The 23,623-nt window shown below is 39.3% G+C and overlaps 2 protein-coding genes across 2 annotated transcripts in view; one reads left to right on the forward strand and one right to left on the reverse strand.

Moving 5' to 3' along the window:
• Positions 1-23,623, reverse strand: part of COG5 (component of oligomeric golgi complex 5) — a 185,589-nt gene that overhangs the window by 146,521 nt on the left and 15,445 nt on the right. The window lies entirely within an intron of this gene.
• GPR22 (G protein-coupled receptor 22) lies at positions 1,825-3,561 on the forward strand. The gene has a single exon (XM_031552912.2). It carries the CDS (start codon positions 1,991-1,993, stop codon positions 3,290-3,292), a length of 1,302 nt encoding a protein of 433 aa, XP_031408772.1. The 5' UTR covers positions 1,825-1,990; the 3' UTR covers positions 3,293-3,561.

The raw sequence follows: 23,623 nt of genomic DNA on the forward strand, positions 1-23,623 counted from the left end.
GGCGCAGGAAGCAGGTAGGTCACAGGCTGTGTGCCGCAGCCTCTGCTCCGCGTTGCACCGGAGCAGCACCGTGCAGAAGGGCAACGCGCCCAGTAAATTACCTCTGCTCTGGCATTTACACTCGTACTCACCTGAAATTAATCAATGCAACAAAGAGGTGATGTTCAATCTTCGATTTTACAGATATAATTCATCCGAAGTTCTCAGTTGCCACAAAGATTTCAGAGTAAGATTACAGTTCAGACGTTATGGGTTTGGGTTTTTTTCAGTGTTTGCTTTTGTTGCCTTTTTTTTTTTTTTTTGTTATAGCAAGACCTGCTTTTGATTTCCTCCTGGCTTTTACTAATACAAGAGAGCTCTCTGTACCCAGTAATGCATTTGGACCAGTTCTTGAAATACAGTCAAAGCCAGGACTCACAAACAGAGGAAATCATGTTCCTGAGGTTTAATGTAAACCCATCAGAATTCGTCTAAACTGGAAATGAAAAAAAGCTTTTGAAATATTTGTTTCATTTCATGCACGAGTCTCGTATGTTCTCATTTACATCTTTTGTATTTAAGAGGTAAATGTGAAATAACTGCTGAAGCAGTCCAAGACTTTTCATCAAACAATTTGCAATTAATAGTATTGTGCAATAGAGGCTTTTCAGAACTGCAGATGAAATTCATTTGCATACCATATCTCAAGTGTGCTCAATTCATACTTTCATTAAAAAGCAGCTCAGTTTTGTTCACCTTAGTGCTATCCATTTTTAATGTATTCAGAGTGGGAACAAAGATCTGCATTTAAATTTTGTTTCATGCCAAGTACTTCCCCTCTTAAATTTAAAACTACTTATAAAACCCTCAAGTATCACAACAAGAAACTGAACGACCTCTTATTTATTCATCCCATTGCAGCCTCTAGAGCTGGCTGACAACACAAGCAATGCACACACCAGGTATTATTAACACAGATGCTCTGCTTACAACCTGCCGGTGTGTGGAAACCAAAGCACTCGCAGCCACAAAATAAAAGTCCGAGATGTAATAAATGCTACTTTTTTGGGCCTCACTTACTCCTGGGATAAATACATCATGGATTTATATCTGTTGGATTTAATTTCAGTAAGTAAAAAATCTGGAAGAGACAATTTTACATTTAAGTACTGTTTTATAAAACTTAAATCTATTCTGGAAGAAAATTAAATACTCTTCCATCAGGCACCAATTTTTTTTGAAGAAACAGAATATTCGAATCAGGAAGAGGAAATATAGCATTTCTATAATGAATTCCATTACCCCAAACCTATCTAAGCTTTATGCTGGAAATTACACATACTTAAATAGACTATAGTACAAGTTTCATGCATGTAGATGCACACCAGATAGAAGAGAACAGAAGTCTTCAAGTTCTATAAAAATCTGTTTAATTGCAGAACTTCAGGTCTCAGTTTATGACACTCTCACAAAGCCTTCATCAGGATGCTGCTAAATTGTTGTCAGATATTTTAAATGTTCTTTTTAGGATACATAAGCAGCAGTGCTCTATGTTTCTATCACTCCCTTTTTTTCCACAAGAGCCTTTTTAAAACGATCTTCAGTACTAATTTGTCAATACTTAACAACATTCTGCTGAAATAGCACTCACCACAATACAAAGGCAAAGCACAAGTACAGTTTATTCAACAAATGGGCCTTTTGTAAAGGCCACATCACTATAAATAAAGCCTGGTCTCCCCTGAGTGCAAGCTTTTCATCTTTTTATTTTTAAACAAATCTTGCTTTCCTTTAAAAAAGAAAGACCTTACTCTGGATCCTCAGGCTTTTGGGTCCGTGCCAAATACAGCTCTACACATACAGTAAATTAAGAGTTTGTTAGGAATGGATGCTTTTCCTCCATCCTCCATTCCCATCATTTTTCTAAAATAACAGAAAGTGTTAAAAAAATAAATCAAGTAGTTCCGTGTTTATTTCACCTTTCAGGAGAAAAAGCAACTGCAACAAAAGAATGTGTTTCTCCCCTATTCTGGAAGGCAACATGCAGTTTGAATCTAACTTCACAGTTCGAGATGCCATTGATGACATCGACACCAACATGTACCGACCACTGTCATACGCATTAAGCTTTCAAGTGTCTCTCACTGGATTTTTGATGTTAGAAATTGTTTTGGGACTTGGCAGCAACCTCACCGTGCTGGTACTTTACTGTATGAAATCCAACTTAATCAATTCTGTCAGTAACATAATTACAATGAACCTTCACGTACTTGATGTAATAATTTGTGTGGGATGTATTCCTCTAACTATAGTTATCCTTCTGCTTTCACTGGAGAGTAACACTGCTCTGATCTGCTGCTTCCACGAGGCTTGTGTCTCTTTTGCAAGCGTTTCGACCGCAATCAATGTCTTTGCTATCACTCTGGACCGATACGACATCTCTGTCAAACCTGCCAACCGAATTCTGACCATGGGAAGGGCTGTGATACTAATGACATCAATATGGATCATTTCGCTTTTTGCCTTCCTAATTCCTTTCATTGAAGTCAATTTCTTCAGTCTTCAAAGCGCAAGTACTTGGGAGAACAAGACACTGCTGTGTGTCAGCGCAAACGAGTACCACACCGAGCTAGGGATGTACTACCACCTCCTCGTCCAGATCCCAATCTTCTTCTTCACCGTGGTAGTGATGCTAATCACGTACACCAAAATACTCCAGGCTCTTAACATCCGAATCGGCACAAGATTTACAACGGGACAAAAGAAGAAAGCTAGAAAGAAAAAAACTATTTCTCTCACCACACAGCACGAGACCACAGACATGTCGCAGAGCAGCGCAGGAAGAAACGTGGTCTTTGGCGTAAGGACTTCTGTGTCTGTGATCATTGCCCTGCGCCGAGCTGTGAAGCGGCACCGGGAGCGGCGAGAGCGGCAGAAGAGAGTCTTCAGAATGTCCCTCCTGATCATCTCCACCTTTTTGCTCTGCTGGACACCCATCTCCGTTCTAAACACCACAATCTTGTGTTTGGGCCCAAGTGACCTTTTGGTAAAGTTGCGCTTGTGTTTTCTAGTCATGGCATACGGAACAACTATTTTTCACCCTCTACTTTATGCATTCACGAGGCAAAAATTTCAGAAAGTTCTGAAAAGTAAGATGAAAAAACGAGTTGTTTCAATCGTGGAAGCAGATCCCATGCCAAATAACGCTGTCATACACAACTCGTGGATAGAGCCTAAAAGGAACAAAAAGATCACCTTCGAAGACAACGAAGTAAGGCAGAAATGTTTAGTACCTCAGGTTGTCACTGACTAGACTTCAGTATTCACCAAAACACATCGAGGAACATTTGAACAAATCGTAGAGAAATACTGCCAAATACGAAAAACATTTTTTAACTATTGGCTAGACTGTACATTTTCCAATATCTGTGTTAAATAGAGTAGGTCTTGTATATTCGATTTCTTCATTATGTAAGATATCTGTTGCATGGCCGTTTGTTAGCGTAACACCACGTGTATATTTGTCAGAAATACTCAAGTCCTCTTTTTTAGAAAATAAATAGCCTTAAAGAAGTGCAAACTTTTGAAAATATTTGTACGGCTCAGTTTCTCTGTAAATATAAAATAATTTTTAAACAAGAATTCCACTCGGGAATCTTTCATTTTCTAAAGCACAAATTCAGCATTTTGCCTGGTATATTTTTAAACTGAATTCATAAACACAAATCAGAGATATTCTGATCACTGTATAGCTACAATTTAGTCACATTTTAATCTCATATTCGGATATGCGCTTATTTACTTATTTCAGATTTCTCCAGCATCCTATCAGCATGCTCCTCAATTAATGATTCAGAACCAGTTATTTTTATTTCAATCACATTGGTTGAAAAACTTCTAAGAAAAAGAGGAGAAAAAAAAGTTCTTGCATATTGAAACAGTTGATCATAGTCTCAGATGTACAGTTCTGGTATGGACAGCACAAAATACTGAATAATTATATGAGAGGCAGAGGGAGACAGTGGGAAAGATGCACTAGATGAGGGCAAAAACACAGACGAGAAAGTCACTGGTCCTGATAGTAACAGGCAAGAACCAACAAAATCATTTCTGTACAGTCTCAGATGCTCACGCTGCAGGGGCTTTGCAGCTGGACCTCCAGCATGACATGGGGATCTTCTGGAAAGAAAATACTCATTCATACCATCTATCATCATAGATAGATGGAGCTGTCAAGTGCCACAGCTAATTTAGAAACAATTTTCTTGGCCTCATTAGTTTTCATATTATTTTGGTTTCTTCTTTGCTCCAGTGATGTTCAGTTCTGGTCATGCAACTGCTGTAACACAAGCCAAATCCCACGATGGCTAGCTAATCTATTTCTGAATATTCTGGACAGATGTGTCATACCATCATTATATACCCTCTTTTTCCATTTCATCTCATGCCTTCAATGAGCAGACAGAAGGCCTTCAGAAGCCATCATCTATAGCACTGCAAGCAAGAACTGAGATACTCATTCCCCCACTTTTTCTGGGGGGTGGTTTGAACTATTCCATATATAAAAACCTCAGTATTTCAGTGAACAGTAGCTACATTAATTGACCTTTAAAAAACCTACATAAACAATTAGTGAGAATGATTTAGCTTGTCTGGATATATAAACTCCTCAGTGTATCACCTGCTACCATGATAATTAGAAGGATAATTCTCAATAAGCGCTGACTTCTATTAAAAAACAAACAAACAAAAAATCCAACAGAACATATCCTTGAATATCAGAGCTACTTTGACTAAAGTATTACAAAAAAACTGAGTATTTCTGAAGCGCTTCTCCAAAGTTGCCTAGGCAAAAAAATAATTGTAGCTTTAAGGGAGCAAAATGCTATTTTCCCTCACATTATTAAATCATATCTGTATTGCCAGCACTTTTTGTGGTTTAAAAAGAAAAAAGAATAAGAAATGAAAAGCTGTACATGTGATAAACCTCAGTTTACCCAAACGGAAGACACTAACCGATGCTCCATATTCCACAAAGACCAGGAACTTAAAATTATACAAGTTCTACCTATACATTCTATTATCTAACTGGTAATAATTTGTTTTCTAAAATTATGGTGCAATATACATTCAAAGATAACTACCTTGGCTTTGTTCTAAAAGCTAAACCAACTATATCGGCATTCAGTTGTATCTGCTTATAAACAGTGTGGATCAGTGTGAATTTCAACCAAGCTAGATCTGGGTTCTAATAATAATTGAAATCCTTCATTTTATTCAGAGGCAAACTTAATAGTAGTAGATTTTTGTTTTCTTTTTTAATCCCATATGTCCCAAATTTAACACTTAAAAAAAAAAAAAAAAAATCCTGCATGAGTAAGCTCTTGTGAGAAGATGTGAATCCAAAAAACTAGAAATGGTATATTTTTCTTTTTTTGTAACACTTCCTTCCTTCTCTGACTAGCAAATATTCTGCAGATCCTGAACATTAGCAGGAGGAAAAAGTGGGATCTCTAAGATTAATGGCATAATATGATTTATCTGATTACTTATCTTCCAATAAGGCATTCTTAAATGAATTTAAAATATCATTCATTTATTTAAAAAAAGAAAAAGAGAGATAATGACCCCAGCATGTGAACAATCTTGTAATTACTCATGTTCTTATCCAAAATAATCATTTTAAAAAAAACTGCAGACTGAAAAGGTTTCTTTACACCACGGCTTTACTTGTAAAAACTAACTAAAACCTCAAGTGCCACGTATTTAGTGTTTAAGGGCTCATCCATTAGAAAGCCAGAATCAGTGATGTAGTACTTCATAACAAAGAGAAAACATAACCGCGGAGTCAGAGCAATAGATTAAAGCAGCTTTCAAAGGCTACATCGCTTAGCCAGTGATTGCCAGTAAGTATATAAGCAGGTCCATTTGTACAACTACTGTTCCTCATCTTTCATGAAAAGTGGCAAAGGAAAAGGACTTACACGACATTGGAGTACACTTGGAGGTCTGCAGAAAGAAATTCTGCACAGAGCAGGGAGTCAGAAATATGTGCAGTTGAATATACGTGCAGGAGTCATTACAAAACAGAACATACGCGGTCTGTACCACAAAGATGACAGATTTAACACAAACAAGACAAAATAAAGAGCAACTGGTGAAGCAAGACTGCGTATCCTGCAGATACTGAAGAGGATTTTAGGAGGGATGTGAAGGTGTGCCGTGGGTGCTTGACAGACAAAGACTAAAACAGAACGCAAGAAATAGGCAGCATCACTGGAGTGAAAAGGGCAAATATCTGCCGTGGTATTGTACAATAAGAAGCCCACTACATTCTTAAAAATGATCTCATCACAGTGAGTCATTAGTTCAATTACACTTCACACCATTCAGCCTAAGGCAAGCAGAACTGTACAGGACTCTAAAAATGCTAATTCCAGCAAATGCATTGTGGCAATTTGAGCAATAAACACCAGTTTGCACGTATTCACCGTCCCTGGGGTATTAGCTGATATCTGACCACGTTTTCTTCTAACTTGCAAATGTAGTTCCGCTCAATTTTACATTATAAAATGAGGTCAGCTCCACTAAAAATACAAAAAGCTGAAGAGAATGCCAGTAGCTATTACAGTGCCCGAGAGCCATACCTGAACAAACCAGCACAGCACAAAGCAGTGAAACAGAGATGTAAATAGATCTCAAATACCTTGTTTCAAGACAGCAACAATTTTTACAGGTCATAACACACTGCTATCTGGTCAGAAGTTCTGCTAGCTTCATTAGTACCAGGGGAATAAGAACTGCTACAATGACTTCTAAATACATTAGATCAGAAATGTATACCTCTGGATACATGTTAAATCAATACAGTTCTCTTCCTTCGTTGTTATCTAAATCCACACACATATACACACACACTACACATCATTATTATATATCTGCACACATCCAAAGTAGAGTTCAGTATTAGCATCTATTTCATATTTATATGGAAGTGGTTTTCATAATTGCATCTCTGAACTAAACAGACACTACGCTGCACCACGCACGTACTTCAACACCTTCTCTTATTGTTGTTTTTTTTTCCAATAGCATATATGGCTATATGGCTTTAGAAGGAATTTTTTTCTGCTCTATTAACCACTATATACCTTGTACTGCAATGCACATGATAGTTCTTTCTCAGCATTGGTTTATGTGCCAATCATCAGCATTCCTTGGTATCTGAGTGTTGTAGACACGTTTGTTTCCTCTGAAGAAAAGTGTTTTAGTAATCAATTGTCGTTAAAATCTTTTAAAAAAGAAGAAACTGCAGCATTCCTTTAGCAAATTTCCAAGGTAGTATTGGAAGATACAGAACAGACCAACTTACCCTTCCCTGCCCCACCGTTCAAACAAAATACCTCAAGGGTACAGCTGAGGACAATCAGCTTCAGACTTCAGACCTTAAGCTTCACAAAAGCCAAACCCCCCTCCCACTTCACACATCCTGCAGCAATATCACTGAATTCATTTGTCTTACACTAAAGGCAGAGAAGAACTTGACTGTGTAATTACCTTGCCCCAACTCGGAACAATCTCACAGTTCAACAGGAAAATTAAATACGGGCGTTGTTTTTTGTTTTGCTGAGGGGTTATGTGGAAAAAAATACAACAAAGAAACATCATAACTGATTAATAGGAAAATTAGAATCATTAGACTCATATCCGATGGCTGTTAATGAAGGATGCAAAGCACATTGAAGAACACAAGTCAACAGCAAAGGGGCAGGAGGCGGAAGGAACACCGTGAGGAGACTGCGGTCATCACGACTGCAGAAAGGGGGAGGGCAACGAGCACTTGTCACAAGGAGCATGCTAACCTTGTTCCTCATATTGTAACAGAAACCCACAACAGCTGGTCTTTGAATCACCAAGTGTGATGAGTGCTTTTCACAAAACCGCTTGGAGCAGCAGGGAGAGCCACATGACTAGCAGCTCCAAAGGCTCTGATTTAACGAACTGTATGCAGAATAACAGCCAAACCCAGCATTATCCCACTGGCTCTTTGACTAGAGATACAACCATACATTCTGCTGAGTTCAGTGTGCTTACAGAGCACAAGTAGTCTAAGAATGGAGCTGAAACTAAAACATTAGATGTCTGTTCCCAGTGATAAAGCTTAAAAATTCAACTGAATTTTCCTTCGAATTGGCATTGGTCAGATAATTTCAGTTTGTCTTGATGCTTCAGAAGTGTCACAACCACAATGTGCTTTCAATTATTTCGTCTTTATCTTAATTTATTTTTGTAGAGTATTAAATTGAAGCACAAATATCATTAGAGACTTCAACATTATTTAAAAGAATACAACTATTATAAACTGAGTCTGAGGGAAGAAATTTTTTCTATTGCATTTATTTGGGCCTCTCACTACAAGAAAGACATTGAAGCCCTGGAGCGTGTCCAGAGAAGGGCAACGAAACTGGTGAGGGGTCTGGAGCACAAGTCTTATGAGGAGCGGCTGAGGGAGCTGGGATTGTTTAGTCTGGAGGAGGCTCAGAAACCTCACTGCACTCTACAACTTCCTGAAGGGAGGCTGTGATGAGAAGGGGTTTGGACCCTTCTCCCAGGCAATGAACCCAGGGAAATGGCCACAAGTTGTGCCAGAGGACGTTTAGGTTAGACATGAGGAAAAACTTTTTTTCTCAGAGAGTGGTCAGGCACTGGAATGGCTGCCCAAGGAGGTGGTGGAGTCGCCGTCCCTGGCAGTGTTCAAGAAGCACCTGGATGAGGAGCTACGAAATATGGTTTAGTGCCTGTGGTAGCAATGGTGATGGGAGGACGGTTGGACTAGATGGTCTTGTAGGTCTTTCCAACCTTGTGATCCTATGATTCTATTTTATGCATTTGATATCAGCTGTTTTCTTTGCAAAGAAATTCTCGGGGACTGAGAAGAAAATGAAAAAATAAATGCAAGATTTCCAGTGAAAGCTCTGCAGAAGGCATACAACCTGAAATTATTACCAGGGCTTATGTTTACAGTGTGGATACCTGTGCTCGGTCTGGTATCTGTGGATGCTCAGCAGCCAGCAGCAGGCAGGTGAGCAGCCGGCACACTGCTGTTGGCAAACAGTGTGCCCATGTTTCCTGCTCAGGCTGAGCTTTGGAAATAGATGTTTGGTTTCTGTTATCTTGCTATGATCTCTAACTTCCTCCCCTGTCCTGCAACAGTTTAACTTGATACCACGTCTAATAAACAAATCAATGTCACTGCTGAAACAACATTAACGCTGCTAAATCTGTCACTCTGGCTGTCAGATTGTTATTAACAGCAATATTAGCACAGCTTTACTGCAACTGTACTAGGATCTCTCACAATCTGTTGTGAGATTTACTTCAAATTAAACTACATTAGGAATAGGGAAAAAGCACAGTAACTGATGACAACCTACTGCTACTTCCTACCATGGTTTTCTTCCAAACCTCATTTCAAAATATTTTTCATTAATCCCTGTCACAGATAACCAGAGTAAGAAGCAGAGAAAACAGAAAAAAAAGACAGCTTCCCCCATGAGTAAATAATTCCAAATGTCAGTGATAGCTTCTGCACGGGGCTGTATTTAACACTGTGCTGATTACACGAATAAGAAAGGGGGAAAGAAACTTTATTTGCAATGTACGCATCCTCACAAAATAAGAGCAAACGCAAGCACTGCTGTTGTAAACTCCGTAAGGGGAAGGACGTACCATTTCTCTTGGCCAGCTGATAGCCAGGAAGGAAACCTATCAGTGAATGAGAATAACAAAACAAGTGAAAAGAATACGTGGGCAAAGAGGAAATGTTAACAATAGGTATGTGGTTCAGGGACTGAACACCTAACCCCAGAACAAAACTCACAGAAAGCTGATTTTTGTGTTTTGTCAAAATACCACACACCTGCATACACATGCAATGAACCATAGCTAAATTAAGATGATTTAGCATGTGTATTTGTTGCTACTGCAATGGGTAAGTAAAGTATTTCGTAAGAGGCTTTTTCCAGATACAAAAGATTTTCCAAGAGTGTCTTTGCACGTAACAAAAGGGCATAACTTGAATTATAAATTCACCTTCTGAACAGTCACCAAGCAAACGTGAAATCACGTAACAAAAGGGCATAAGAAAGCTCCAAATCAAATGAACCATTTGATTTCCTATGTTGAAACTGGAACAAACATTTATGTTTAATAATTTTGACCACATGCATTTTTGTGCCATAACTATAAAACGGAGCCATACAGCTCATCAGCTGTCTTGCAAAATATGGATAAACCATGAAAAAAAATTAAAAAAAACCAAAACAAACACCAACAACAAAAAAAAAACCACCAACCATGAAGACCTGTTAAAGCCACCTTTAAAAAGATGAATGCATTCGTAGGATTCCAGCAAGTCCTGTCTCAGCTGTACAGCTTACAATGCAGAATTCTGGAAGTGGTTTAAATAACATTCAATGGAAGTGGGAGACTTGATTCAGTTACTGAGACTTTGCTATGTCATAACTACATTTCATGCTAGATTCTGAAGCTTCTAGTACAAGGTTAGTTTGCAAGGTGAGTCAGGGAAAAACTGGGCAAAAACTTTGGAAAAGACTGCAGCCTGCCACAGAAACTGTATGTTCTCAAAATAATAGTTTGTTCCTTCTTTTAACAAGGTTTGGTCTTCATATCTTTCCCAGAAGTGACATAAACAGATAAAAGAACATGTTGCCCTTCAGCTGAAGTGGGGCTACCTTGAAGATGAACAAGTAACCAGATTGAGTGCCTCTGGGCAGTGGAAGGTTGCATCTGAATGGTAAATAAAAAGATTGGACTACTTTACTTCTCAAACTGTAAAAGAGAAGTGCTCACAAAGTACCTGATAGAACTAATATTTCAAAATTACATGTGTGAGGCAAGAAACAAGATAAAACTACTCTTGAAAAAATTGCCTATTTGTAAAGCTGCTTCTTATGTTCAGGAACTAATCTTACTCTGTGCTGCTCATTACTTTGTATTACATACAGCAAGACCTTCACTGATCCATAAGGCAAGGCAGGGATGACACACAGGACTACTGGCTCCCATCCAAGACCTGAACAAAGACTGGACTTCAGTCTTCTTTCATGGCTGCATGGTTAAGTTTCAGGAGCTTTTAAACCTGAACTGACTCAACACATTAGATGCTAATAGGGTAACACTGGTTATTACGTTTAAGATTTGAATAACCAGTATTTACTTGAGGAATTACTACAAAACCATGTACACATTCCATTTTTCAATTATTTTATACTTCTGAATTTCCAAGCCTCATTTTCCAGTCCTCAGCCATTTCATTCTTTACTAATCAAAGAGTCCTTCTGCGATCCTTTATTTTCTCCCCATGAATGCACCTCTACAGTCTTAATGATCAAGGAAAAAAGAGCCCTGTTAGTCTCCTACTGTGACATGTATAATTGCTTTTATTCACAAGTCTCCACAAAACTACGTTTTCATCTGTATAGTACAATTCGTTACACCAACTGCTGAAGTACAGATTTGCCTGCTACAGCTGCATGAATGCTAGGACTGAAACAACATTGGTATAGTACTGTATTTTCATATTTGTAAAAACAAATCACAGGAGGGTGTTTTGTAGTGTTTTTTTTTTGTTTGCTTGTTTGAGTTTGTTTTGTTTTTAAGAAAAATGTTCTGAATAAATAAGATGCCCACGTCTGCTTCTCCTCCAGCAAAGGGCCTTACTCTGAAGTTCATACCTGTAGAAAACTATTTTTACCTTTGTTCCTCTTTTCCACCTGCTTTAATACCAAAATTATCTGCCACAAACATACAGCAACTTTGAGGTAAGAGAAAGTGATTTATGGTACCTTTCCCTTAAGTAAGTATTTAAATAAGATGTCTAAACTGTAGATGATACAAGGAAAATAAACCTATAATACATCTATACCATATCTTAAACTGACTACACAATCAAAAACCACAAGTTTCTTTCACAAAACATTTTCTGTTACAAAAACTGACTATCACCCATTCAGCTTCATAGCCTCGAAGATTTCTTTTATGTTTTTTAATTTGAAGGTGCAGAGAATTTTCACGTATGTATTTTCTTTTGAAGGGGGTTTGGCTGAGGACAGCAGGGAGGATGCGTGCTACTGTTTTACCATCACAGCTTTGTGTCTAACTGACTTTAATTTCAGCAGAAATACCGTTTCCCTTTCTGAATGCTGGACTTCGTCTTTCCCATTCGGTAAGAAGTTCCAAAGGAATGGTTCCAGGAAGCTAGCACATTTGTCTAACACCCTCCTTTCTTATTGTTGGAATACAAAATACCTGTAGTTTATGGAAGAATATTATACTGTATTACTCGTCCTCTCTCTAAAACTAAAGCAAAAGTATTTATTGAAAAGTTCTAAATCATTATGAACATCCTGGAAACCTGATTACTGGTAAGATTATTCTATGGTAAGTATCTTTCTGGCTCCTGTTCATCTAAATACATTTGTTCAAACTACTGACCAGATCATCTGCATTAGAAAACTAACACTTCAGAAATGAAGCATTAAACACTGGGTCTATGCTAAGTTACTCCTATGTGGCATGACTACTTAACTTCTGCAACAACTGGTTTCCAAATCAAATAAATGTTTTCCTTATTGATTATAATAATTCCTCTGCTAGAAATTAGTGATGTTTTATTACAGATCATAGGAGACAAAGTCTAGACTCTCAACATCACAGTTTCTCATAAGCATCTCAGAAATGAACAGTGATGCTTCCATTTTCCCAGTTTAACTCAGCGGATTGTCAAAGTAACATCTCTTGGATTTTTTTCATCACTCTCTGTAACCTACAGACATTTACAGAATCTTATTCTGTTATCTCCGATGAAAATTTCCAACTAAGATCTTCAACTAATGGCTACCACCATTACTGGATCTTTCCAGACAAATCAAATGCCCACTTCTTTTCCTCACTTTTTTCAAGTTACCTGTCCATCTCACCCATTTCTATCCTCTCTACTGTATATTCTATTTCTGAATCCAACTGTTCAAAAAGAACAATCTTGAATGCAGTGTTGAAGTGCTATTTCTGAAACAAGCACAACCACCAGGTTACGCAGTAATAAATTCTTCAGCCCCAGAAGAAAGAAAAGGATAAATATTATGAAGCGCTTCTCAGTGTTATTTCCTTGACCATTAAACAACAGATTTCACCACTGCCATATATAAACAAAAAGAAGCACACATCCTGCCTGCTATCCTGAGTCGAACTCCCCATAGAGAAAAATCTGTATGTGACACTCCTCCGCACCTTCCCAAAGGGAAGTGAATACCTTTTGAACCTGAACCACTGAGTCTGACCAATCCATAGATCATTACTCTGGTTTTAGCCTGAAGCACACCATGAATTTCCAAGCACCTAAACACTTTGGAAAGGAGGAAGAAAACAGTTATAAATTCAGATTCCTACCGGGGCTTCAGACAGTGAAGATCATATGCAGACCTGCCTGAAACTTAGAAGTGTCATTTCCTTGCAGAGCAGGAGTCTTTGTCTGTGCTCTTTTGGATCCATCTTTCTAGCTGCAAATGGTGTCAAACTGCAGGACTGAATTTTCTTGTACTCCTTGCGAGTGTCACTGACGTGTTTTGTATCATCAGTATTCTGAGACCTAGCTCTCAACCATTTGCTTGAACTCTTGTAACTATCAAAATATACTGAATACGCCAACACTGCACTTGGAAATGACATCTGTCTACTCTGCCAACATCCCCGCCTTCACTTATTAGTTTAAATTATGTAATCTGACTTGCCTTTCTCTTCGAGAACATGCACAGACATCCGCACATAACAAAGAAAGAAAAAGGTAAAGGGCACGAGGAATTATTTTCAAGCTCTTGCCATCTCATTACTCTCTCCTATGTATTGATAATTTATAAGATGCAAAAAGAATCTTTCAGAGATTCAGTTAACTTATTTATGTCTTACCTTCACTCAGCTAAAAATCACTCTGAGTTCTCTTCATCTTTGACACGTAATTGTGTCTCTTTTGTTTTTTTTGTTCATACAGACATTCAAAGTCAGTAATACAAAATATTACTGGATTCAAAAGATATTCAAAGCTTGAAGAATATATTTGGTTCTTGATCATTTTTGTATGTCTCGCTGAAACAGAAACCCACAGCTTCCATTTCTAAACTCAAAGATGCCCTAAGATTTGCACTAGATAGCACAATCGTAATTGTTTTGAAGTAATTTCAAATATATACATATGTATCTCTGAAGTTGTATTTATCCTGAACTTGGTTAAACACAGGCATTCACAGCTACTAGATTACCTGTTACTAGTTCTTCCAAATCCTTTCACATATCCACCCTCATGATACACCCTAGCTGACAAACACTAAAATATTTACAGCTCAGACACATGAAATGAACAAGGTGTAAAGCAAAAACAAGTTGGTCCTCACCAGCCAGGAAACCATCCTTCTGGTGTGCTCCTTAATGGCAGAAGAGAAACAGGTTTGGTCTAACTCCTGTCTGTTAATAAGGTTACTTTGAGAAAAGAAGATGGCAACGGGGGAATTTTGTAATTAGAGAAACAATATTAGCCTAGTTTTCAGACTCTAGATTCATCTACACTTACACTCATTAGTCACATAAAAAGAAATTTTAGAAGCCACTAATGAGACCTGGCCTTTACATTTGAGTTCATTAATGAAAAATGGTAAAATAACCAAGACCTTCTCCCACAGCTCCCCCTCTTCCATCACTCCTGTCCTTCAACTCAAACCAGCTCCTTTTTCAAAATTCCCAAACTTGAGTTTCTATCTCTCACTTTACCCAGATGGGACCACAAAACCTCTGGCTCTCAAAGTCACAAACCATCTGATACATAACCAAAGCACACAGAAAACACTGTACTGCAGTATTTTTAAGAAATAAAAAAATATGTCTTAATCTCAAATGCAAAACTGAATGTGCTACTAGGGCAAACGCTATCACTGCCTTATCTGCATGATCAAATGGAAGACTTTCAATGCATATTAATGTCTCAGCTGCCTGTCAGCTTATCTGGTGCAGCTACTATGCTGTTCTGACAATAAATTCTGTCTGAACAGAACACACTCTTTGGTAGGACATTAGATCCCCTCCTCACTTCCCAAGTTCTTATCTACTCTCTCTTCTTTGAGCCTTTTCAAATGTGAAAAGCAAGTAAATCACAAGCTGCCAGGACCCAGGTTTTACTTTGTACCTGCTGAAGCACATTACAGTGTAATACAGCCCTGCAACCTAAACTTCTGCATATTAGATCCTGGCAATAATAAACACAACAGAAATTAATAAGGAAATAGTAGCAATCAGGTACAGACTAAAGATGACAGAAGGGTTGAAAAAACAGAACCTTCCAGACATGCAAGGAACAATAGGTGTGGATATTTGTAAGGGTCAGTAAGCAAAAGAAGAAAACAGGCAACAAACAGCCTTTGATGAGTCTTTCCAATGGGGCACCAATAGCACACCGCTCAGGCATACATGAACACCTCAAGATAGACAGGAAGTACTAAATCCATTTCTAAACACCCAATATATAATCCTCTGACAAGTTCAATACAATTGAAACTAAAATTACCAAATGCCTAATAATCTGGCAAAATCAAATAACTGTTTATAGACGTTTCAGGGAAACTACACGAGGAAAATCCACTGTTACAACTGTATCAGGTTTCATTTTGAAGAACTGCATATATAAAGAAAATTCAGCATCAAGAAATCTGAACAGTTGTGGCTTTGGGAAAAAGTGACACAGCAATGAAATCACAATGAAACTAACAGAAATCAAACGTTTAAAACTTTGAGGAAGTGTTGGACTCGATGATCTCTTGAGGTCCCTTCCAACCCCTGCAATTCTGTGACTCTGTGAAGTGTAAATTCAAGTTCTGCTTAAGGCTTATATTGAAAAATAGAATTCCAATAGAATTTTCTGTTATCAGTTCAGACTTCATCTTTTCTCTCACGTGACTGCAATTATTTAGTGGCTTCTCTAGAAAATGATGAGAAAAGAGAATGCACGCCAGAGATTAAGTAAAACACAGCAACTATTCAGATAAGATGATTTGTCTAACAAGGTTTCCATGCTAGGAATCATAACCACAGCAAAACACAAATCGACAGTAAAAGCTGCACATTTTGTCTCCTTTGTTCAGAGACGATAAAGATGCTATTAGCCTCTTATTAATGAAACATCATACTGTTTTGCATGTCATTTTGTTAAATGTATATTAATTCAAAATCTTAAAGCAAAAAGGTCATGTTAGTGAACTAGTTTCATACGAGCAAGATTTTTCTTCCTTCAAGAGCTAACAAGAAAAAATAAGATGAATATCCACAGAAGCTCCTTAACTCTGCACAAAAGGCATAAAATACAATGTCATAGAACAAGGCAGTTATGTTCATAATTGAAACAGAGAAGGGAATAAATGAGTGGTATAACAACTACAGAAGAGAACAAGTACTGCCTTCTATATTCATTACACAATATCTGGTTGTACAACACAGCTCATGAAATCTGATTCAGCAGAAGTGTGAGTAGCTCCTCCTTTAATTTAAAATAAATCAAGTATTGACTTTGGCAAACACGAAGCCAAAAACAATACTAAGAAAATAAGATCTTCTTAGAAAACATGAGGATGTTTTGTTAACACTCTCTATCCACAGCTATTCATGACACTCCTTTCTGTGGAAGGATAGATCACTTAATAAAACCAGAGTCACAGTAAATTGAAGCACAACAGGTATGCTTTTTTCTTTTTCCTTCTCAACGTATAAAATAGCAACTTCAACTGCCCATGATTTAAGGCTAAATTGAGTGTTTCTATCAATATTACAGAATTAAAAATACAGAACAATTATTTTTCAGTACCTGACCATGACAATATGACTAATATCCATAAGAAACACAGTATCTACTGCATATATGTGCAATGTACACACACCCACAGAGCAACTATATACTAAATACTATGCATATAGTCTAAGCATATATCATGTACGTGTAGCACACATGCACATCATATGGCGTATACTATCTTGGGAGCAATCTTGGACCAGTTAAAGGTCAACTAGGGGATCAGGACCAGTCGGCATGGGTTTACAAATGGTAGATCCTGTTCAACAAACCTGATTTCATTCTATGACAAGGTGACTCACTTAGCGGATGAAGGTAAGACTGTCAATGTAGTCCACCTGGACTTCAGTAAAGCCTTTGACACTATCCCCCACAACATTCTTGTGGAGAAGCTGGCTGCCCATGGTTTGGATTGGCATACACTCTGCTGGATGAAAAACTGGCTGGACTGTCAGGCCCAAAGAGATGTGGTCAATGGAGGTAAAGCCAGTTGGCTACCAGTCACAAATGGTGTCCCCCAGGGCTTGGTACTGGAGCTGCTTCTATTTAACATCTTTATTAATGATCTTGATGAGGGGATTGAGTGCACCCTCACTAAGTTTGCAGACGACACCAAGTTGAGAGAGAGTGCTGATCTGCCTGAGGAGAGAAAGGCACTACAGAGGGATTTGGATAGACTGGACCAATGGGCCAAGGTTAACTGTATGAGTTTCAGCAGTCAGGCAGTAACAGGGCCAAGTGTCGGGTCCTGCATTCTGGTCACAACAACCCCATGTGACCCTACAGCTTGGGGAGCAATGACTGCCTCATGGAAAGGAACCTTGGTGTACTGATGGACAGTCGGCTGAATATGAGCCAGCAGTGTGCCCAGGTGGCCAAGAAGGCCAATGGCATCCTGGCTTGTATAAAGAATGGTGTGATGAGCAGGACTCGGAGAATGTGCCCTATATAGGGAGTGACTGAAGGAACTGGGGCTGTTTAGTCTGGGGAAAAGAAGACTGAGAAGAGATCTTATTGCTCTCTTCCAATATCACAGAATCACACACAGAATTGTAGGGGTTGGAAGGGACCTCTAGAGATCATCGAGACCAACCCCCCTGCCAAAGCAGGTTCCCTACACCAGGTCGCACAGGTAGGCGTCCAGGCGAGACTTGAATATCTCCAGAGAAGGAGACTCCACAACCCCCTGGGCAGCCTGTTCCAGTGCTCCGTCACCCTCACCGTGAAGAAGTTCTTACGCACATTCGTGCAAAACTTCCTATGCTGCAGCTTATGTCCGTTTCCCCTCGTCCTGTCTCCACGTACCACTGAAAAGAGACTGGCCTCACCGCTATGGCCGCCACACCTCAGATATTTATAAACCTGGATCAGGTCCCCTCTCAATCGTCTTTTCTCAAGGCTAACCAGACCCAGTTCACTCAGCCTTTCTTCATAGGGGAGATGCTCCAGGCCCTTCACCATCTTTGTGGCCCTCCGCTGGACTCTTTCCAAGAGATCCCTGTCTTTTTTGTACTGGGGAGCCCAGAACTGGACACAGTACTCCAGATGAGGCCTTACCAGGGCAGAGTAGAGGGGGAGGATCACCTCCCTCGACCTGCTGGACACGCTCTTCTTAATGCACCCCAGAATGCCATTGGCCTTTTTGGCCACGAGGGCACACTGCTGGCTCATGGCCGACCTGTCGTCCACCAGGACGCCCAGGTCCCTCTCTGCAGAGCTCCTCTCCAGCAGCTCATCCCCCAGCCTGTATTGGTGCATGCAATTATTCCTCCCTAGGTGTAAGACCCTACACTTGCTTTTGTTGAACCTCATCCGGTTTCTTACTGCCCAGCTCTCCAGCCTGTCCAGGCCTCGCTGAATGGCAGCACAGCCTTCAGGCGTGTCAGCCAATCCTCCCAACTTCGTATCATCAGCAAACTTGCTGAGGGTGGCCACTATCCCCTCATCAAGGTCATTGATGAAGATGTTGAACAAGACCAGACCCAGCACAGACCCCTGGGGGACACCACTGGTTACAGGTCTCCAGCCAGACTCTGCACCACCAACGACGACCCTCTGCGCTCTGCCAGTCAGCCAGTTCTCAACCCACCTCACTGTCCACTCGTCTATCCCACACTTCCTCAGCTTTGTTATAAGGATGTCGTGGGAGACAGTATCAAAGGCCTTTCTAAAATCAAGGTAGACTACATCTACCGCTCTTCCCCCATCCACCCAGCATGTGACAGCATCATAGAAGGCCACCAAGTTGGTCGAGCACGACCTCCCCTTGGTGAACCCATGCTGACTACTCCTGATAACCTCCTTTTCTCCCAGTTGTCTGGAGATGGTATCCAGCACAAGCTGTTCCAACACCCTTCCAGGGACGGAGGTGAGGCTGACAGGCCTATAATTACTCAGATCTTCCTTCTTGCCCTTTTTGAAGACAGGAATGACATTGGCTATCCTCCAGTCTTCAGGGACCTCCCCTGTTATCCAAGACCTCTCAAAAATGATGGAGAGCGGTTCAGCAATGACCTCTGCCAGCTCCCTCAGCACACGTGGATGCACCCCATCAGGTCCCATGGACTTGTGGACCTTAGTACTGCCTAGGCGCTCACGCACATCCTCTTTCCTGATTAAAGGGAAGTCTCCCATTCCCCAGACCCTCTCACTAACCTCCAGGGTGTGGGATTCCTGCGGGAGAGCCTTTTCACTGAAGACAGAGCCTTTTCACTGAAGACGGAAATATCTGAAAGATGCTTACAGTGAGAGCAGGGTTGGTCTCTTCTCACTGCTGACAGGATGAGGGGAAATGGCCTCAAATTGCACCAGGGTAAGTTTAGGTTGAATGTCAGGAAACACTTCTTTACAGAAAGAGCTGCTAAGCACTGGAATAGGCTCCCCAGGGAGGTGGCTGAGTCACCATCCCTGGATGTGTTTAAAAACCATTTGGATGTGGTGCTCAGGGACATGATTTAGCAGAGGGTTGTTAGTTAGAGTAGTATGGTTAGCTTGTGGTTGGACTCAATGATTTTTAAGGTCTTTTCCAACCTGAGTGATTCTATGATTCTACACACATATACAATATATATTCTTAGATTGCATATTCATAATCTAGTATATAATTAACCAGTGATTAGATGCACTATTAACCCTACACAGTTAATCACAATGTAACTAAAGCTTAGGCCATCATTTTATTTATTTTTACCAGAGATGCCGAAAAAAAGCAGTTCAGACAATGTACTCCATACATATTTGCACGTGTGATACTGGCTCTTTCTACTCATATGTCTACTCGTCTACTCATTTGTGACAAAATCCGTTATTTTTAAAATTCTTCATTAAATCCAATTTTCTATAAAAGTTTCCTTTTGCCAAAAATAATCTTCAACCGTTTCCAAACAGTTGAAGACTATTTTTTAAAGCTACAAATATTAAGACTTTTGTATTACTTTTATGTCTCCTTGACCTACCCACTAAACGGCTTTTTTTTTTTTACTTGGAATACTACAAATAAGACTTTGTACAGATGCTTCTTGCAATATCATCCATCCAAAGTCTCATGCAAAAAAAAAAAAAAAAAAAAAAAAAAAAAAAAGGAAAAATAAAACCAAACACCTCAGGGATAAGATAAGATATTAAAAACTGGGGCCAATATGCAACTGAAGGACATGGAGCTTACACAGAATTACAGCAAGGCACAATAGATTTGATCCCAACCAATTTCAGCAAAGGTCTGGCAGTGTTACTGCTAACATCATCAGGGACAGAAGAAAATTATGTTTTACTAAGATTCTTGCACTCACTGTGGATACAGATGTACCACCTAAAGCAGTAACATTCAAAATAACGCAGATGACTCTGAGTCAGTAATACAGTTCAGTCATTCTCAGCAGGACTAATTACCCCAGGCAAAGCATCATGCTAACATGGCTGTGTAATTTCTATTAATCAAATCAGTTCAGTTACCCCTACAGAAAAGTGCCTTGTGCTTAACAGACATATGCTATACTATTCAGAGAACGCTAGGTCTTACACAAGACAGTACATTATAATGCATCTAAATCAGTAAGAAAAAGTGCCATGAAAGCAAGTTTTCCTCCAGATTGATGCGTTGATTCCTATGAGAAACTGTGCACAATAATATTATTATCAACAAATCTGTCTGCTCTGTGTACTGCAGTAAAAGAGCTTGGTGTGGCAGTAACTGAGTCCTTCCTCACTTTCATCATAGCTTGGATCAACACAAGATCTGGCTCTGAAGCCACATACTCTAAATGTTTGTTCACAATAGGGAGAAAAAATTTCATGTCTGAATATGTATGAAAAGAAGAAGGCAGTGAAATATAGTATCTGCTGGCAGGCACGCAGATAGCTTACAACTGCAAGTTCAGTAATACTTGTGTACAGATGTATACGCATACATAATGTAACTTCAAAAACTGTAGCAGTCAAAACAAATTATTTTTGTACAACAGTATTTAACCCAAAGGACAAATATCCAGTCAGTCAATCTGCAGTCACTTCAGAATGAGTCTCCTACCCTAGTGTGAGATTATTTACTGTTTTAATATTCAATTAATAAAGCACATAGTGGAAACAATATGCAAAGTTAATTGTAGCTTGCAATAGATACAGATGAGATAATTGGTATAAAACAAACAAGTATGAGCACTTCCTACTAAAATGAGTTATTTAAGTTTTCAATAAATTAGAGCTGTGGTTTCCTGAACGCTGACTAATTGTACTTAGTACTTTGATAAACACTAAACCATATTCATCATCATTCTCAAATATTAAAAACTTTAAGTTAATGTCTTTCTTAAGAACAGTTGAGTGTCTGAGAAATAGACAGCCTGCCTTCCGTCTTGACAAAGGAAAAAAAAAATTAGATACATGATATTCACATTCACATAGTCACTACCACCTTCCCTCTCACGCTCACTGCGCTCTGCTAGGGAATTCTGACATAACAGATCAATTCTTGCAGCATTCCAGTGACAAGATGACCTGTGAGAAGTACACTGGAATGCCAGTTATACAGCGAGTAACCAGGACAGAAATAATTACGCCAGAGGGATGAGTGCAGGTTTTTGAGATTAATCTGCTATTTCATCTGAGGAACTGATGAGGAGAGGCTGAACCAAAGTGACGGCATCCATTTTCCAACTGCATCCAGCCTCAGATTCCAGGAGGTACTGAACAGTACCCAACAAACCAACTTGTGGAAGGCAAATTAACAACAAACATTTTCTATTACAATACATCTTCTATTAACAAAGCTGATAGAGGAGGGATGTGCATACCTGAGACAGTAGAATGTCAGCTTTTTCCGGCTTCAAGGCAAAGCACCTCTGTCTAGAGGTTTCCAGATACATGCCTGTATAAAGTGCTTTTAAAAACTCCAAATATCAATTTCACAGCTGGCCTGAAATTATCATTACGAGCATAAATGTCTTCTAGCATTTTAGATAAAAACATTCTTTGCTTCATTTTAGGCCCATTACATACTGCTTTGTTCACAGGGGATATAGGAAGCTGTTTACTCCCTTCACATCTGAAGAATGTTGCCATGCCTCCCAGAACCCTCTTCTCTAAACCAAAGAGCCACACACTTTCAGTTCTTCCGCCCACTGCCTGTCTGCAAGACCTTCAGCCTTCATTACTGTAGTACTTTGTGTTTTCTCCAGTTAACCTACATCTTCCTTGAATGAGGCACCACAAAAGGGACTTGATTCTCCAGCTGAAACACCAACAAAAGATCTGCTTCAAGTGCCTTGTACACAACACCCTTCTTTCTAAAAATCACTATGAATTTCATTGCCAGTAATGTCACACTGTTACAGAACAAATGAACAAGTGGCTTGCACTCAATCTGGGAAGAACTCTCAAGCTTTCATCTAAGCACAGGTCTCTACAGAACTACTACCTACACAGTAATTTCTTGTATTTCTGCCGCTAATTACAAGTATTTATTGCTAGGACTTTGCACTTGTCTGGAAGTGAAATGAAAGCAGTTCAGCTAAGACATATCTCCAATTTGCTAACAATATTCTTAATTCTAATTCTGTTTCCCACTATACTTTCCATTCTTCTTTGCTTGATTAGTATTTGTAAATTGAATAAGGATATACCATATTACATCACTCAAATCATTAATGAAAACACTAGCCAGTTGCAGAACACATTTCAACAGAACCCCACTTGACAGATGGTCACTTGTGCAACAGCAAGCAACAGATAATGACTTTTGAGGAACGGTTTCCTCAGAACATTTGCTTCCACTGTACAACATTTTCATCTGTATTGTATTGCTGATCTTGCTACCATGGCGTATTTAAATCAAACTATGTGACAGTCATTGATTTCTCTAATTCAAAGACCTGTTATACTGCCAAAGAAGAAAATGTTGTTGGTTAAACAGGATTCATGTAGCCTACTATTTATGTATGCCTGGTCCATTCCAGCAGGAGGTACTATTTAATGGCAGCTTTATACTCTAGACTTCCGCAAATAGTTTATTTGTTATCATATGTTAATGGACTTAACAGCGCTGAGTACAAGGGGGTGATCACCTTCCTGATCCTGCTTGCTATACCATTTCAGACATAAACCAGGATGCCACTGACCTTCTTGGCCACCTGGGCACACCGCTGGCTCATGTTTAGCTGAGAGCTGACTAACACCCCAGATCCATTTCCTCTACACAGTCATTCACTCTGCCCCAAGCTTGTAGCATTGCCTCGGGTTGTTGTG

Source organism: Meleagris gallopavo, chromosome 1, assembly GCF_905368555.1.
Source record: "Meleagris gallopavo chromosome 1, MGAL_WU_HG_1.1, whole genome shotgun sequence".
Taxonomy (NCBI): domain Eukaryota; kingdom Metazoa; phylum Chordata; class Aves; order Galliformes; family Phasianidae; genus Meleagris; species Meleagris gallopavo.